This window comes from Mus caroli, unplaced genomic scaffold (genome assembly GCF_978045245.1).
Source record: "Mus caroli unplaced genomic scaffold, Mus_caroli_1 scaffold_5, whole genome shotgun sequence".
NCBI classification, from domain to species: domain Eukaryota; kingdom Metazoa; phylum Chordata; class Mammalia; order Rodentia; family Muridae; genus Mus; species Mus caroli.
Window position 1 is genome coordinate 84262496 of NW_028227260.1, and position 16307 is coordinate 84278802.

Sequence of the window (16307 nt, forward strand, 5' to 3'; positions counted from 1 at the left end):
CTTCATATTGCATCAACAAATTTACAGTATGAATTTATTATCTATGCTTGCTTAGGCGTAAAAAGAAATAGATATTGTATATGAAAGTAATGATTTTTAAAAAGAAATTCATTCATAAACATACAGATCAGATACATAAATGCTTTTGACTTACTTGATATAGTAGGGCACTTTGTTTGGTGAGATGGCTCTCTCCCAGGGACCTTGAACTGAAGCTGCAAAAAGAAAAATAGGAAAAAGAAAAGAAAGGCAAGGAGGTCAAATTCATGGTAAACAGGAAAGACAACATAAATCTCCAGAATTACAATTTTACACTGATACTGGTCTGTTTGCTCAGTTGCCCATCAAGACAGGATGGATTAACCTGATGTTCAGAAATTTCTGGCCTAATCTAAGTGAAATTGAACTCAGCCAGGCACAAAGATAAATGCAAAGGGCTGGGGATCTTTCTACTGCTAAACCTATACAAGAAGTACAAAAAGATGAAAAACTGACAGCTCTACTCCACTGAGTGCTTGCCTTATAATAATTCCTGTTATTTATTCTTCAATACTTTATTATTTGATTGACAGAATTTTATTCATTTATCATATGAAATATCCTCTTGTGATACATTGTATTTGAATTCTATCCCATTAAAATCAAGGTACCATGTTTATCAATCTGTTATATTTATTTTTATTTGGTTAAAGAGGATCCAAATTCATTTACCAATTACATGCTCAATTGGGTACTTCCAAATGGCAGTTGTTTAACATATTAGTGGAAGAGACAACCAAAGGCAACAGAATAAACCCTGATGATAGCAAAGGATAAAAGAATTTTATGTACAGTCTGTGAGGTCACATATATGTATACTGTCTGCATTTGGAAGTTATTTAATGACTTTATTATACATAAGTCAAACCAATTATCTTTAAACTGTCCATTTATTTAAAAAATTTAAGGTGAGGCTTCACTCTGTAATCTTAGACTGACCTTGAATTTATCATTGCCCTTTCTTTAGCTCCCTAAGGAGTTGAGGTTACAGGTATGTGGTATCATTACTAGCTTTCCAACTGTTTTTTTTTTTTTAATGCTTAAGTTCTGGGGTTCCCCCTTTATTAAAGCTGATCCACTAAAAGTATCTTTTTTTGTACCTTTTAGGTGCAAAAATTTTTCCTGAAGATAAAAAAAAAATCCTGTGTATACTTCCTCCTCAATAAACTTTTAAGACATGGAAATTTCAAGAAATATACATTCTGGGTTCAATATTCAGTACAGAAAAAAAAACAGAACATGGAACACCATCTGAAATAGAAATGTAAGAAGCATTCTTATTCACATCTAGCAATTCTATGGGTGTGTGTTTTTTTCTTGAATCTTCATCCCACTAATAATTGGAAGCACAGCTGATGCTATTATTTCCTTCACTGAAAATTTCCCTTCTAAATTAGTCTCACAGTAAATTCACTTCACAGTGTATTGAGATGTAAGAAAACGTCAAAGCTAATATATCCTTGACTACACTGTAGAATATGAAAGAACAGCTTCTAATAAAAGTTAACTTCCCCCATGCCAGACAATTTAAGGGTAATGAAACTCCAGCTTCTTTGTTTTATATAGTGTAATAGAGGGATTGCATTACCCAACCTTTAACCAGGCTTTGTCCCTTGGAGATGTGTCATTTAAATGATATAAGAAATGGATTTGTATTTAGCAGGTAATTATGCTTTTATCCCTTTGGCAGATAGAAATCCATAATGGAGAGAGAGAGAAAAAAATTTAGCTGCTGCTTTGAAGTACTCCCCAGTCTTCCATTTCTCTCTGTCCTTTGTATATTTTTTTTCCTTTTTTTCACCTTGCCTCCCCTTCTTGCCTTTCCACCATGTCTTTGCCACTCTCACAAACTCTCTTCTTGCCCCGCTCCCCGCTTTTTTCATATCTAGGATACAGCTCTTTGACCCCGATGCTTTGCACTGTAAATATCTGATTTCAAAACATGGATTAGATTTTCCACCCTACCTGAAAAATCTGATGTTACAAGATTCTACCAATCCAAGCCTGTTTTGGTAGGAAGTATAATGGAGAGGTAGTGATCCCACCTCCTGGCTGCTTAAAGACTCTTCTTGAAAATTGTGCCATGTGTATATAAGGAGGAACAGAACTCTAAGAGGGCGTTTGGTGGCCTCACCCTTGCTGGCTGGAAGGCTATGAATGGCTACACTGACAAAAGAAAGACAATTCCTTAAAGGGCTCCAAGGATTAAGGTGCCACGATTTCTCTCGATTGTTTTTCCTAGTTATCATTTGAACGTATTAGAAATTCTTTCTGATTCTAAGGACAAGGTATGCCCTCCTGTCACAGAAAGTTGTTTGTTTGTGTAGACTATTCTTAGGCATCTCTTAAAGGAGAATGTGGTGGAGATGGTTGTATATGCTATGCAGCTTGGCTCAGTGACTTGCTACACCACCCAAAGAGGTGAAGATGGAGGCCAGCCTGGGCTACATAAGAAGACATGGTATCAAAAAGCCAAAAGGAAGAAGGAATTATCAGCTGCATAATCTGCAAAAGAATCCATGGTATACACAGAGCTAACAGTCAGATCTACCTAAAATGTCTATGGTTCACTTTGCATTATTCAACATTAAGATGAAAATGAATCATGAATGTGCCAGAGAAATTATTAAAATATGCTTATTTAATAATTGGAAAATTTTTTCAAAGAAATAATAAATCTAAGTTCCAGTTAAATAAGAACATTGAAATACTTTTAAAAAGTGTTGTGGTATCATGTGTATGCTTGATGCCCATGAATGCCAGAGGTGTGTAGTCCCTGCAACTGGAGTTGCACACAGTTGTGAGCTAACATGTGGGTACTGGAAATTGAACTCAAATCTGTGCTCTCAAATATTAATCCATCTCTCTAGCCCCAGTAAGAACTTCTTACTATTTCCTCCTTACACTTCTTCATTGTTAATTGTTTCTCCTTAAAACATTAGCAATACAAAATTCTTTTGTTTTCATGTGGACCAATCGAATAGGTCTCATGGTGAGATTTGGTGCACTGTTTTTCCATAAAGGATGTTTTCACTTTCACTAATAGTTTATGAGCAACTACTTTTCAGTCATAGTTTGAATCACCAAAATGCTTTTTATGCAATTAAAAGCAAGTCAACAGCCTCCTCCCATTCCTTCTCTGCTCCATCACCACTAGAAACACATCCGCTGGACTGAAGTGGTTGCTGTAGCAATAATACAGTTGAATGATGTTTCTATAGGACTGGATTTGGCATTCCTCTGAAGAGAAAATGTTAAAGGGATGTTGGCAGTTTCATTCAGAGCTACCAGATGATTCTGGCCTCACATCTATTCAAACCTCAATCAAAAATGGGGTAACTCTCATATGTGTACCCCCCCAGAATTATCATTTCATTTCTTGCAGTACTGCTGATGCCAACAACAGCTGTTTCTTATCTCAGTGTACCAGTGGAAGTCTGTCATCCTTTGCAAAGCTGGCTGGAGTAATACACCCACACATACTTTATGTTTGGTGTGTCCATTTTTAGTAGCCCATCAGAAGCAGATTTATTGGCAAATAGTTTTTATATGACACCAGGCTGTCCTTTACCATTTTATTATACAGATGTTTCTATGACTACTATGTGTAATTCTGTTGGGGATTGGCAATCCACATTTTCTAGTGGAAAAACTAATTCATTATCATACAGCACCAGCACCATAGGGTATTGTCTACTGAATTTAAATAGTAAACTACACATGAATTTATTTATTTCAAAGTCAACCTCTGAATTTCTCCCTGTGTTACAGATGCAGCATGTTATTAAGAACAAGAGAGAATAGCAATTCTACCTTCAAATGTTTTCCTCCCTTGAGGTGCCACTATTCAATATTGTGCCCAAGGTGATTTGAACACCACATACATGGCCACACTATTTTGATATCTTTTGATGCACTATGAACACAGTGTGCCAAAAGTTGCACCCCAGTGTAAAAACATATTTTAATTGACAGAGGGGCTTAACTAGAAAATGAAAAAGAATGCTAATGTTATAAACCATGCCAAAGAGCACTCTCTGGAATTCCAATTCAAATGCAATCGTTAACCTTTTGACTTTTCTTGGAGCTTGAGATAACATGGTTGGGTCAAAACAAAGCCCAAGCAATGTGGGAAAAAGAAGAGAAACATAAAAGAGAGGTGCTTTCACTGGAGATAAAACAGAAAATTCAAATTCTAAGTTAAAAGAAAGGCATTAGGGAGACAGGAATATAACTCAGTGGTAGGACATTTGTCTAGTCCATGCAGCATGTTGGACTCACTGCCCACTGCCACCAAAAATAAAGGAGGAAAAGGGGGGGGAAGGGAAAAAAGTAAAGAGAAAAACTTCAAAGGCCAATCAGTGAGTCACTGGTACTTGGCTGTTCAGAAGTATGTAAATTCTACTAGTGATTTTATGGGTACATTTTACATTGATGGAATGAGTAATATTTATTAACCTTTTGTCCACTCTTTTCCCACAATACTTCCTAGATTTTTATTTTCTAACTACTCTAGAGTAGACTAATACCATATACCACAGACATGATATATGTCTATTGATGCATTACAGGTATTTATGACATTTTTCTCATTCCTTAGAAGCAATTTTTGCCCTTCAGAGCAATGTACTTCTGTAGGGAATGCTTGATACAGGGGAGGAATATGAGTTAATGAAATTGTTTTATATGCTTGATAAACAACCTAAATTAGCTCATTGGATATTCAGCAAACTGTTGTGTAGGTATCATTCATTTTCAGATGATGAAACCATGAAGGCCATATAAAATGACATATTTAAGGATACTTTCCTAAATAAGTAAAAGATCATAATTTTGGAATGTTATTCAAACCAAACTCATGAAGGAGAAAGGAAACTGCCTTTTCTGGGCTCTGGATTGCATGCTATTTAATGTGAAAAATCTACCCACATGTATAATAGTAACATGAATGTTATAAAGGATAGCAAATCACTTTCTGAATGTATTTAAGGTGTACTCCACTAGAAACCCATGCCTGGGAATATAAATCTGGCCAAAAATTCATGCTTGATATGGTAGTTTGAAGGAAAATGGCTGCCATAGATTCATGTTTAAACACTTAGACCTCTAATTGGTGGAACTGTCAGGACCTTGATATAGCTCTCTCTTGTGAGACTATACCAGTGCCTGGCAAATATAGAAATGGATGCTCACAGTCATCTATTGGATGGAATACAGGGCCCCCAATGGAGGAGCTAGAGAATGTACCCAAGGAGCTGAAGGGGTCTGCAACCCTATAGGTGGAACAACAATATGAACTAAACAGTACCCCCCCCCCAGAGCTTGTGTCTCTAGTTGCATATGTAGCAGAGGATGGCCTAGTCAGTCATCATTGGGAGGAGAAGCTCTTGGTCTTGCGAAGATCATATGCCCCAGTACAAGGGAATGCCAGGGCCAGGAAGCAGGAGTGGGTGGGTTGGGGAGCAGGGCATGGGGAGGGTATAAGTGGTTTTGGGGATAGCATTTGAAATGTAAATGAAAATATCTAATAAAAAAAGACTGAAAAAAAACAAAAAACAAAACAAAACAAACAAACAACAACAACAACAACAAAAGAGATCTGGCTTTGTTGGAGAATATGTGTCAATGGAGGTGGTTTCTGAAGTTTCAAACGTTACATGCCCTGTACATTTGTTCTTTTCCTCCTCCTTATGGTTTGAGATGTGAGCTCTCAGCTGTTCCTACCACCATGTCTTCACTCTGCTATTGCAGAATCATAAACCAAATTGAAAACTTACTTTCTTTTGTAAGTTGGTTTGGGCAGAGTGTTTTATCACAGTAATAGAAAAGTAACTAACATAACTGAAAGTAACTACGAACTAGGAAGTTCATATATCTTAGAAATACTATTAATATTAGAAGTACTAATATTATTATTTTGCTCCAGGGACTTAATATCAAACTGCCTTCTAAATTTCTATTTGTATAACTATTAGTACTGCTCTCATCCTCATCAAAGAAGGTTTGTGTGTGTGTGTGTGTGCTCTTGGGAGGGAGAGGAAAGCCATCACAATGGGAGGGGTGGAAGGGATCTGGAAGGCAAAGGGGAGTGGGGGAAGAGGGAAACCTGATCTGGTATTGAGTGAGGGAAAAGGACTGAAGCCCTGAGGGCCAGGAGAAAGAATGGAAACAGGCAACCTTGGGAGGTAGGAGGTTGGGGGGCACCATCCAGAATGCACCAGAGACCTGGGAGGTGAGAGACTCTCAGGACTCAAAGGGAGGGACCCTAGATAAAATGCCCTACAGTAGGGAGAGGGAACTTGTGGAGCCCACTCCAGCAGGAAGACAGGGCTTCAAGTGAGGGATGGGGTTGCTATCCCACAGTCAAAACTCTGACCCAGAATTGTTCCTATCTGAAAGAACTGCAGGGATGGAAATGGAGATGAGCCTGAGGGAAGGAAGGTCCAGTGACAGGCCCAATTAGGATCCAGCTCAAGGGGAGGTCCCAAGGCCTGACACTACTACTGAGGCATAGAGCACACAAAAAGGGACCTATCATGACTGCCCTCCAAAAGACCCAACAAGCAGCTGAAAGAGTCAGATGCAGATATTTACACCCAACCAATGAAGAGAAGCTGCTGATACCTGTGGTTGAATTAGGGAAAAGCTGGAAGAAGCTGAGGAGGAGGGTGACCCTGTAGGAGAACCAGCAGTCTCAATTAACCTGGACCCCTGAGATCTCTCAGATACTGGATCAGCAACCAGGCAGCATACACCAGCTGATATGAGGGTTCCAACACATATACAGCAGAGGACTGCTGGGTCTGGGTTCAGTCAGAGAAGATGCACCCAACCCTCAAGAGACTGGAGGCCCCAGGGAGTTTAGAGGTCAGTGGGGTGGGGGTGGGGGGTGGAGACATTCTGTTGGAGACAGGGGCCTGGGAAGAGGTATGCAATGTGGAACAGTCAGAGGGTGGACCGGGAGGGGAATAAATTCTGGAGTGTAAAAAAGAAAAAAGAAAATAATAATAGTAAAGAAAACATGTTCTAAATATAGTAATGTGATACAGTATAATATATAATAATGAATAACGTACCCAGGGGACCGCCAGCTACATGGCCAACCTACAGATGGAGCCACCACAATGTGCAAGTATGTGGTGGTCAGATGGGAGAGAAAAAGAAGTAAAGCATCTTGAACATTGTGAGGAGAGGTGGAACTGGAGACTTGAGGGTAGAGAGGAGTAGCCTGATGTGAGTGCCCATGGTGAGGTCCCAGCCCGAGCTGCCACTGAGAACTATGTCTGAGTCTGTGGCTATGCCGTGGCAGTTGTTGGTGTGGATGTCTGTGGCTCATTACCACTAGAGAACATGGGGATGTCCCTGGTTGGGGCAGCTGCCAAGAGGCCATGTAGATGTCCAGGGGTTATACAGAACTGGTCCTGTCATTCACTGGATATGATACTCATGGGCCCTCCACCTTGTCCAGGCAGCACAGTGGAACTGACCCTGATGGGTAGGGTGTGTATGAGCTGACCTCAAGGGCACGAGTGTGGAAGAGCTGACCTTGCCACTCATCTGCTGTGGGGTGGCTCAAGTGCAGAGGTGACAACCCCTCTCTGCCTGTGGCACTTGGGAATGTTGCCCACATGGTAATGAGAGTTGGTAAGCTGGACTTTTCCCTTAGAGGCTGCAGCACTTGGGAGATAGTAATGTGATACAGTATAATATATAATAATGAATAACGTACCCAGGGGACCGCCAGCTACATGGCCAACTGTGCTCTGGAGGCACAGGTGCTGGTGAGCCATCCAGGAGGACATGAGAGCAGGAGAGCTGACCCTGCCTCTTGCTGATGGCAGAGCAGTGCTGGAGAGCTCACCCTGGTGATGCAGAAAAGAGATCCAGTGGGCTGACCAGCTCTACTACCACCCAGGCCTAGATTTCAGGGCTCTGAGATGGCACACCCCAAAATCTATATCATCTGGGAATGGTTGGGAAGTGAAAAAGGGTCAGTCCTGCTGATCCAAAGCTTCAGGATCTCCATGACACATGGAAAGAACAGGGGGATAAAGCTAGAAGTCCCAGTGAGGACTCAATATTGATGGTGCCACAGAAGTCAGAGATCTTGAACCAAACCAATGACTCATTGTAATGAACATTTCTAATTGATGATGTGTGGACACAGGGGTATCCTGTGGGACACACTGTGACATACTACAGCTTCTATGGTGAGATGTTCTCTCTCCCTCTCTCTCTCTCTCTCTCTCTCTCTCTCTCTCTCTCTCTCTCTCTCTCTCTCTCTCTCTCTCTCTCCTGTCTTCTATTTGGAGGGGGAGCTGAGTGGGACTGGGAAGAATGATGTGAAACTCCCAAAGAATTAATTAAAAGTTTTAAAACAAAGCAAAACAAAACAAAACAAAACAAAACAAAACAAAACAAAACAAAACAAAACAAAACAAAACAAAACATCAAGCCAGACAACATTGCAGTGTACAGAGGAGGAGCTCACAAGCTCTCACCCCTAACTGAGGAGCTATTGACAGCTGATGGCAGATGCAGGAGCGAGAATCAGGTTTTATTAAGGATGTGACCCCTCAGTAGGTCTGCCATGCTCCACTGAATGGCCCTTTATCTATGAGTCTATGGTCAACACAAATAGGATAGGACTCTAGATGTTAAAAAAATCTTTAAAATGTCCCCTATTATATATAATAGTTTGTCCAGTCCCATTCACTTGCTTTCCTTTTATCTTCAGCATGGGACTTATTTTTTTCCTTTTGTTCACCTAAATGCTCATTAAGGGGTCCCTGTTTTCTTTAATTAAATATATTTTCTATATTTTTTTTAACCTTTGTATCCAAGGAACTTTTTTTTTTTTAAATTATTCCTGCTTCACCTTATACCTCTTTCCCAAGCCTTCTTACATGACACTTCCTGTTCATGCATTTGGAACCACAGTTCAGTAACAAAGATGGTTGTCTCTATTATTCTCAACTTCCTCCTTAGTATATTGGTCCCTTCACCCCCATCACACCCTTAATCTACAGTTTTTGCTTTCCATTATTTGATTTCTGTAACTCATAATTATATATAACTGTGGTCCAAAAAAGTTTGAGTGAAAAATTTCAGAAATAATCTATACTTTTACATTTTTATACTATTCCAAGTAGTGTGATAAAAAAAAAAATCTCATGCAGAATGTTCAGCACTGAAAGGGACAACTATATTACAACTCCTTCCTGCAAAATCACCCAACCAACCAAATGAACAACAGCAGCAACAACAACAACCCAAACCATCTGGTACATCAGATAGTATGCTCTATCCCTGTCACTTTGTATTGGAGATTCATCTGTGTCAATTTATGTATCAACAATTTGTTCCTTTTAAATGATAAATAATATTTCATTATGTGTAGATAATTGACATATCACTTAGCTGTACCAACATCTGTGTGCACATTTTGATGTAACTATGGCTTTACATTTCTTTAAAGTGAATGTTTAATGATATGTTTCCCAAGTTAAAACAAACATTATTTTTTGAGCCAGGTTCTTGTTCTGTAGCCCTGTCTATCCTCAAATTTACATTAATCCTGTTTGAAACCCCCAAGACTAGAGACTTTCAGCACCATACCTTGTTTATAGTAGGAATGAAATGACATTAATGTATGTAATCCACATTAGTGGATACACCACAATTTATAGAGGAAATTCCTCTTTAAGAATCTTTAGATTGTTTTGAGTTTTAAAACGAAAGGCCACAATGACCATTTTAAGATAAACCTTTACATATATTTTTGTTAACTTTTTTCTTAACAAAGAGTCCTAGAAGTACATTTATTTACTTGAAGGCTGTGAACATTGTACTGAATAGTTTTATGCCAATGACATAAGCTAGAATCACTGGAGAGGAGGAAGCCTTAATTGAGAAAATCCCTTCATAAGATCAGGCTGTAGGTAAGCCTGTAGGGGATTTTAAAAATTAGTGATTGATGGGGGAGGTCAGCCCATTGTGGATAGTGTTATCCATGGGATGGTGGTCCTGGGTTCTCTAAAAAGCTGGCTGAACAAGCCAGGAGCAGAAAGCCAGTAAGTAGCTCTCCTTCATGGCCTCTGCATCAGGTCTTGTCTTAAGGTTCCTGCCCTGTTTGAGTTCCTGTCCTGAAAATGACTAACAGTGGTGTGATTACATAAACCAAATAAACCCTGTCTTCCCCAAGTTGCTTTTGGTCATGGTGTTTATCACAATGATAACCCTAACTAGGACAGACATTATAAAGGCGATTTATATATATGACAAGACCATCAGAATTCTTTATTGATTTGTGTGGAAAGAGAAAAAATATTTGTTAGGTCAATGCTATCTATTGGTATACTATTCAAGGTACATTAGATATGACATTTATTACACTGGACTGAGGATATATGTCTCTCACATGTCCCCTTTCTCCTCAAATATTATAAACTCCTTTAATGTCAAAAGAAACATAGGCTACTCAACTTTTTATTCCAATGTCTGGTCCTGAGTTTTGAGGTCATGTGGAATTTCCAGAGCATAAATTCTGAAAAAGTAGATTTTATTCCTGAGGCTATAGCCACACTTCATTACCTTTGAGCCTTATTTCTTTCTCCTTCTGAATATGTAGAATGGGAATAGCTATATCTCCTTTTTATAACATGTCAGGATATAAAATGTCAGACAATATGGAAATACTTTGCAAATGTTAATCAATTTACAAATAATGTTTGTAATCTCATACATATAAGATGTTATCTGAATAGTTATAGAGTAAATCTCCTTGCCACAGTTAGAAAGTAGGTGTTATCAGATCTTGAATCCACTGCTAACTATTGTTTTTTTTTCTGATTGATTTTTTTAAATTAGGCATTTATTGTATTTACATTGGCAATGCTATCCCAAAAGTCCCCCCACGCTCCCCCACCCACTCCCCCACCCACCCACTCCCACTTCTTGGCCCTGGCATTCCCCTGTATTGAGGCATATAAAGTTTGCATGATCAATGGGTCTCTCTTTCCACTAATGGCCATCTTCTGATACATATGCAGCTAGAGACACGAGCTCCGGGGGTACTGGTTAGTTCATATTGTTGTTCCACCTATAGGATCGCAGATCCCTTTAGCTTCTTGGTTTCTTTCTCTAGCTCCTCCATTGCGGGCCTTGTGATCCATCCAATAGCTGACTGTGAGCATCCACTTATGTGTTTGCTAGGCCCCGGCACAGTCTCACAAGAGACATCTCTATCTGGGTCCTTTCAACAAAATCTTGCTAGTGTATGCAATGGTGTCAGCGTTTGGAGGCTGATTATGTGATGGATCCCCGGGTATGGCAGTCTCTAGATGGTCCATCTTTTCGTCACAGCTCCAAACTTTGTCTCTGTAACTCCTTCCATGGTGTTTTTTTCCCAATCATAAGAAGGGACAAAGTGTCCAAACTTTGGTCTTCGTTCTTCTTGAGGTTCATGCGTTTAGCAAATTGTATCTTATATCGTGGGTATTCTAAGTTTCTGGGTTAATATCCACTTAACAGTGAGTACATATCATGTGAGTTCTTTTGTGATTGGGTTACCTCACTCAGGATGATGCCCTCCAGGTCGATCCATTTGCCTAGGAATTTCATAAATTCATTCTTTTTTTTAATGTTCTTTTTTATTGGGTATTTATTTCATTTACATTTCCAATGCTATCCCAAAAGTCCCCCCACGCTCCCCCACCCACTCCCCCACCCACCCACTCCCATTTCTTGGCCCTGTTGTTCCCCTGTACTGAGGCATATAAAGTTTACACAACCAATGGGCCTCTCATTCCACTGATGGCCGACTTCTGATTCATATGCAGCTAGTGACACTAGCTCCGGGGGGGGGGGGGGTAACTGTTTAGTTCATATTGTTGTTCCAACTATAGGATTGCAGATCCCTTCAGCTGTTGGTTATGTTCTCTAGCTCCTCCATTGGGGGGCCCTGGGATCCATCCAATAGTTGACTGTGAGCATCCACTTATGTGTTTGCTAGGCCCCGGCATAGTCTCACAAGAGACAGCTATATCTGGGTCCTTTCAGCAAAATCTTGCTAGTGTATGCAATGGTGTCAGCGTTTGGAGGCTGATTATGGGATGGAACCCTGGATATGGCAGTCTTTAGATGGTCCATCCTTTCGTCACAGCTCCAAACTATGTTTCTGTAACTCCTTTCATGGGTGTTTTGTTCCCAATTCTAAGAAGGGGCAAAGTGTCCACACTTTGGTCTTCATTCTTCTTGAGTTCCATGTGTTTAGAAAATTGTATCTTATATCCTGGGTTTTCTAAGTTTTGGGCTAATATCCACTTATCAGTGAATACATATTGTGTGAGTTCTTTTGTGATTGGGTTACCTCACTTAGGATGATGCCCTCCAGGTCCATCCATTTGCCTAGGAATTTCATAAATTCATTCTTTTTAATAGTTGAGTAGTACTCCATTGTGTAAATGTACCACATTTTCTGTATCCATTCCTCTGTTGAGGGGCATCCGTGTTCTTTCCAGCTTCTGGCTATTATAAATAAGGCTGCTATGAACATAGTGGAGCATGTGTCTTTCTTACCAGTTGGAACATCTTCTGGATATATGCCCAGGAGAGGTAGCACGGATTCCTCCAGTAGTACTACATCCAATTTTCTGAGAAACCACCAGACTGATTTCCAGAGTGGTTTTACAAGCTTGCATTCCCACCAACAATGGAGGAGTGTTCCTCTTTCTCCACATCTTCGCCAGCATCTGCTGTCACCTGAATTTTTGATCTTAGCCATTCTTACTGGTTGAGGTGAAATCTCATGTTTGTTTTGATTTGCATTTTCCCTGATGATTAAGGATGTTGAACATTTTTTCAGGTGCTTCTCAGCCATTTGGTATTCCTCAGGTGAGAATTCTTTGTTTAGCACTGAGCCCCATTTATAATGGGGTTATTTGATTTTCTGGAGTACACCTTCTTGAGTTCTTTATATATATTGGATATTAGTCCCCTCTCTGATTTAGGATTGGTAAAGATCCTTTCCCAAATTGTTGGTGGCCTTTTTGTCTTATTGATGGTGTCTTTTGCCTTGCAGAAGCTTTGCAATTTTATGAGGTCCCATTTGTCAATTCTCTATCTTACAGCACAATCCATTGCTGTTCTATTCAGGAATTTTTCCCCTGTACCCATATCTTGGAGGCTTTTCCCTACTTTCTCCTCTATAAGTTTCAGTGTCTCTGGTTTTATGTGAAGTTCCTTAATCCACTTAGATTTGACCTTAGTACAAGGAGATAGGAATGGATCAATTGGCATTCTTCTACATGATAACTGCCAGTTGTGCCAGCACCATTTGTTAAAAATGCTGTCTTTTTTTCCACTGGATGGTTTTTGCTCCCTTGTCAAAGACGACGTGACCATAGATGTGTGGGTTCATTTCTGGGCTCTGTACAAAGAAATTGCATCTGTACAACAGATCTTTCATCCGCATTGATGATAATACCATCAGCCTATATTTTGTGTAGTAAACACTCTATAGAACACAATACTACAATAGCAACTATAGACACTTTTGTACAGAATATCCTTATATCAATTAATCTCAAGTTAGTGAAATTTTGTACCCACTGAAGCATATCTTTTAATTTCCTCCTAGCCACATTCTGTGGCTCCCCAGTCTACTTTCCACATCTGTAAGGTTGCCTGTTGTGAAATAACTCATATAATTACAAAATAGAAGGGCATAAGTCCATTTTATACAGACTCTTCTGTAATAAAGTATTCATTGTAATTAGGAGTTAGGATATTGAGATTGTTGTCAAATTAGAGTTTTGTTTTTGTTAACATCATATACTGAGACCAAAGCTAAAAGAGTGGAGTGGAGAGGTACCTCATACGTGATTCATACAAGTAGTGAGAAATTACAGATGATTTTAAGAATTAGTTACTAGGCAATTAAAGAGTGTTCATTGGCAGAAAATTAAATTAGGATAAAAGTTTCAATGAATGATATAATTATGTTAAATATTTAGAAGATGGATATTTTCTTCGAAACTCAAGTGGGAGATGATTATATGTGTTAGAATAATGATTGAAGCTATGAAAATTGTTGGTTTCTTTAAGGGAGGTTGTAAAAGAGAATTGTAAGTACACAACAGATTGCCATATGATGGAATATTATTTAGATTTAAAAGAAGTGGTATCTTAGTTTGGTTTCTATTGCCATAATGAAACACCATGATCTATTGTAACTTAGGGAAGAAAAGATTTATTTCAGCTTAGAGATCTCAAGTCACACTCCACTATGAAGGGAATCTGGAGTCAGGAGCTGAAGAAGAGGTAGGACCTAGAGGAATGTTGCTTACTGGATAGCCCTTTATGGCTTGCTTAGCTTGCTTTCCTGTCCAATCCAGGACCCTGTGCTAAGTTATGGGATAGTTCAAAGTGCACTAAGCCCTCTCACAATAATCATAAATCAATAAAATTTCTCCCACAGATTTGTATACAGGTCAATCATATGGAGGCATTTTTTTCTTTAGGTTCCCTCTTTCCAGATGGCCCCAGATTTTATGAAGGTGACAAAAACAGACAAATAAACAAACACAGATGAAAATCATTGGGTTTGATAGTGTATATTTATAATCCCATCACTTAGGAATCTGAGGCAAGAAGCTCAAGAGTTTGTGGAGAGCCTCGGCTGTAGAGTAGGACCCTGCCTCATAAAACACTCAAATATAAATGAATGAAAATCTATCATTTATGATAGTGTGGATAGAATTTGAAGATGTGTCCTCAAATTAAAGATCAAATATTGCACCACTCTACCTTTATAAGGTATCTGATAGCAAAGAGCATCATAGACAAGATTAGGCTGTTTAGGGTTGTTTGCCAATGATAAGTAATCTTACAGAAACAAAATAGAGTGGTGCTAGCCAAGTCATAGTGGAGGAGGAAATGAAGTGTTAATATTTAATGGGTACAATGATTCCGTTGTCTTAGATGAATGAACCATAGAGGCATACAGTGTACAGTAGTTTCTACAGTGCTCATAAAACTTTGAGACTGGTTAAAAAGAATAAAGATAAAAGTATGAGTATACTGCTCATCACTGGAGAAGATGTGAGCATTATATTCTTACATTTTGGTAGCAATTGAACCACAACCAAAACACAACACAGACACTTGAATTAGGTAGAGTTAACCATAAGGAAATCCTAGCTTGTGAATGTGAGTAACAGTGATTCCAATGGACCAAGTTTTAGAAGAGGCATTTGATGCTTTGAGCATAGGGTACACGACTAGGACAGATAGAAAGTGGTGAAGGTAGAGGCATAGCAATGGGGCTGACAAGGAAGCATTCCAAGGGGAAGTAGCTAGACTAGGCCCTGATCAAGCATTGGAAAGTTACATTTGACATGAAGGAAGTGATAAGTAAAGAGGGACAATGTTAGACAGTAGGTAATTCCTTCTACACAGCTCTGCAAAATAGCCTGTTCAGCCCATGCCTTTACTGAATTTTCAGATGAGGCCATCTTTGTGATATATGATTACACAAAGGACGTATTTCTACTATTTTAACTTTCTGAAGCCATCATCAAGACTGCAATCTACTGTTTAAGTCTTCAGGTAGTTATTAAGCTGCAAGTATGTCTATGTATCATTTCTCCTTGCAATTGCTTTCTGTATGGCTTCTATTTTCATTTGATGTGATGCATATAGTTTCTGTAAGTTTTCTGTCACTTATCTGAAAGGGAGAGTTAAATTTAACGCTTTTCAAAACATTAAATTACAATCAGCATAGTGCTTCATATGTCTGTGTCATATATCAAAAGTAAAGATTCAATGAAAAGTTTAGGATCACTTACTAAACTTTTCAAAGATGGGCTGATTTTCCATAAAGATTTCAATAGCAGAGACAGATGGGCTACATTCCAGAGGGGAAGGTCACAAGAGTGATGAATGAGACCTCTAACGTCTGCCATAGCTGTGAAAATCTTTATGGCTAACTAAAATTCCTCACGAATAACAACCTGTAAATATTATATGAGCTGTCAGGCAGATAACACTGAGCTCTGAGACCATCACACATGGTGAACAGAACAGCACACCATGGGATTTGTCAGGAAATAGCCAAGTCATTTAGCGTATCAGGCTTATATTTGATCTGGGGAGTCAAGAGTTCATGCTAAACTACTTGGCAAGGTGACTGAGTTGCTGAGATAACACTATCTATTATCCAGTGGTGCTGGCTGCAGAGTCCCGCCAAGTCTAATAAGTAATATTAC

At 39.1% G+C, this 16307-nt stretch overlaps 1 protein-coding gene across 3 annotated transcripts in view; it reads right to left on the reverse strand.

The window, feature by feature from the left end:
• Positions 1-16307, reverse strand: part of Dmd (dystrophin) — a 2436643-nt gene that overhangs the window by 239185 nt on the left and 2181151 nt on the right. For all 3 annotated transcript variants that reach the window (XM_085838134.1, XM_085838135.1, XM_029473188.1), the window contains exon 62: positions 155-215. In XM_085838134.1, the coding sequence (XP_085694260.1) occupies positions 155-215 (61 nt within the window). The remainder of the gene's footprint in view (positions 1-154; positions 216-16307) is intronic.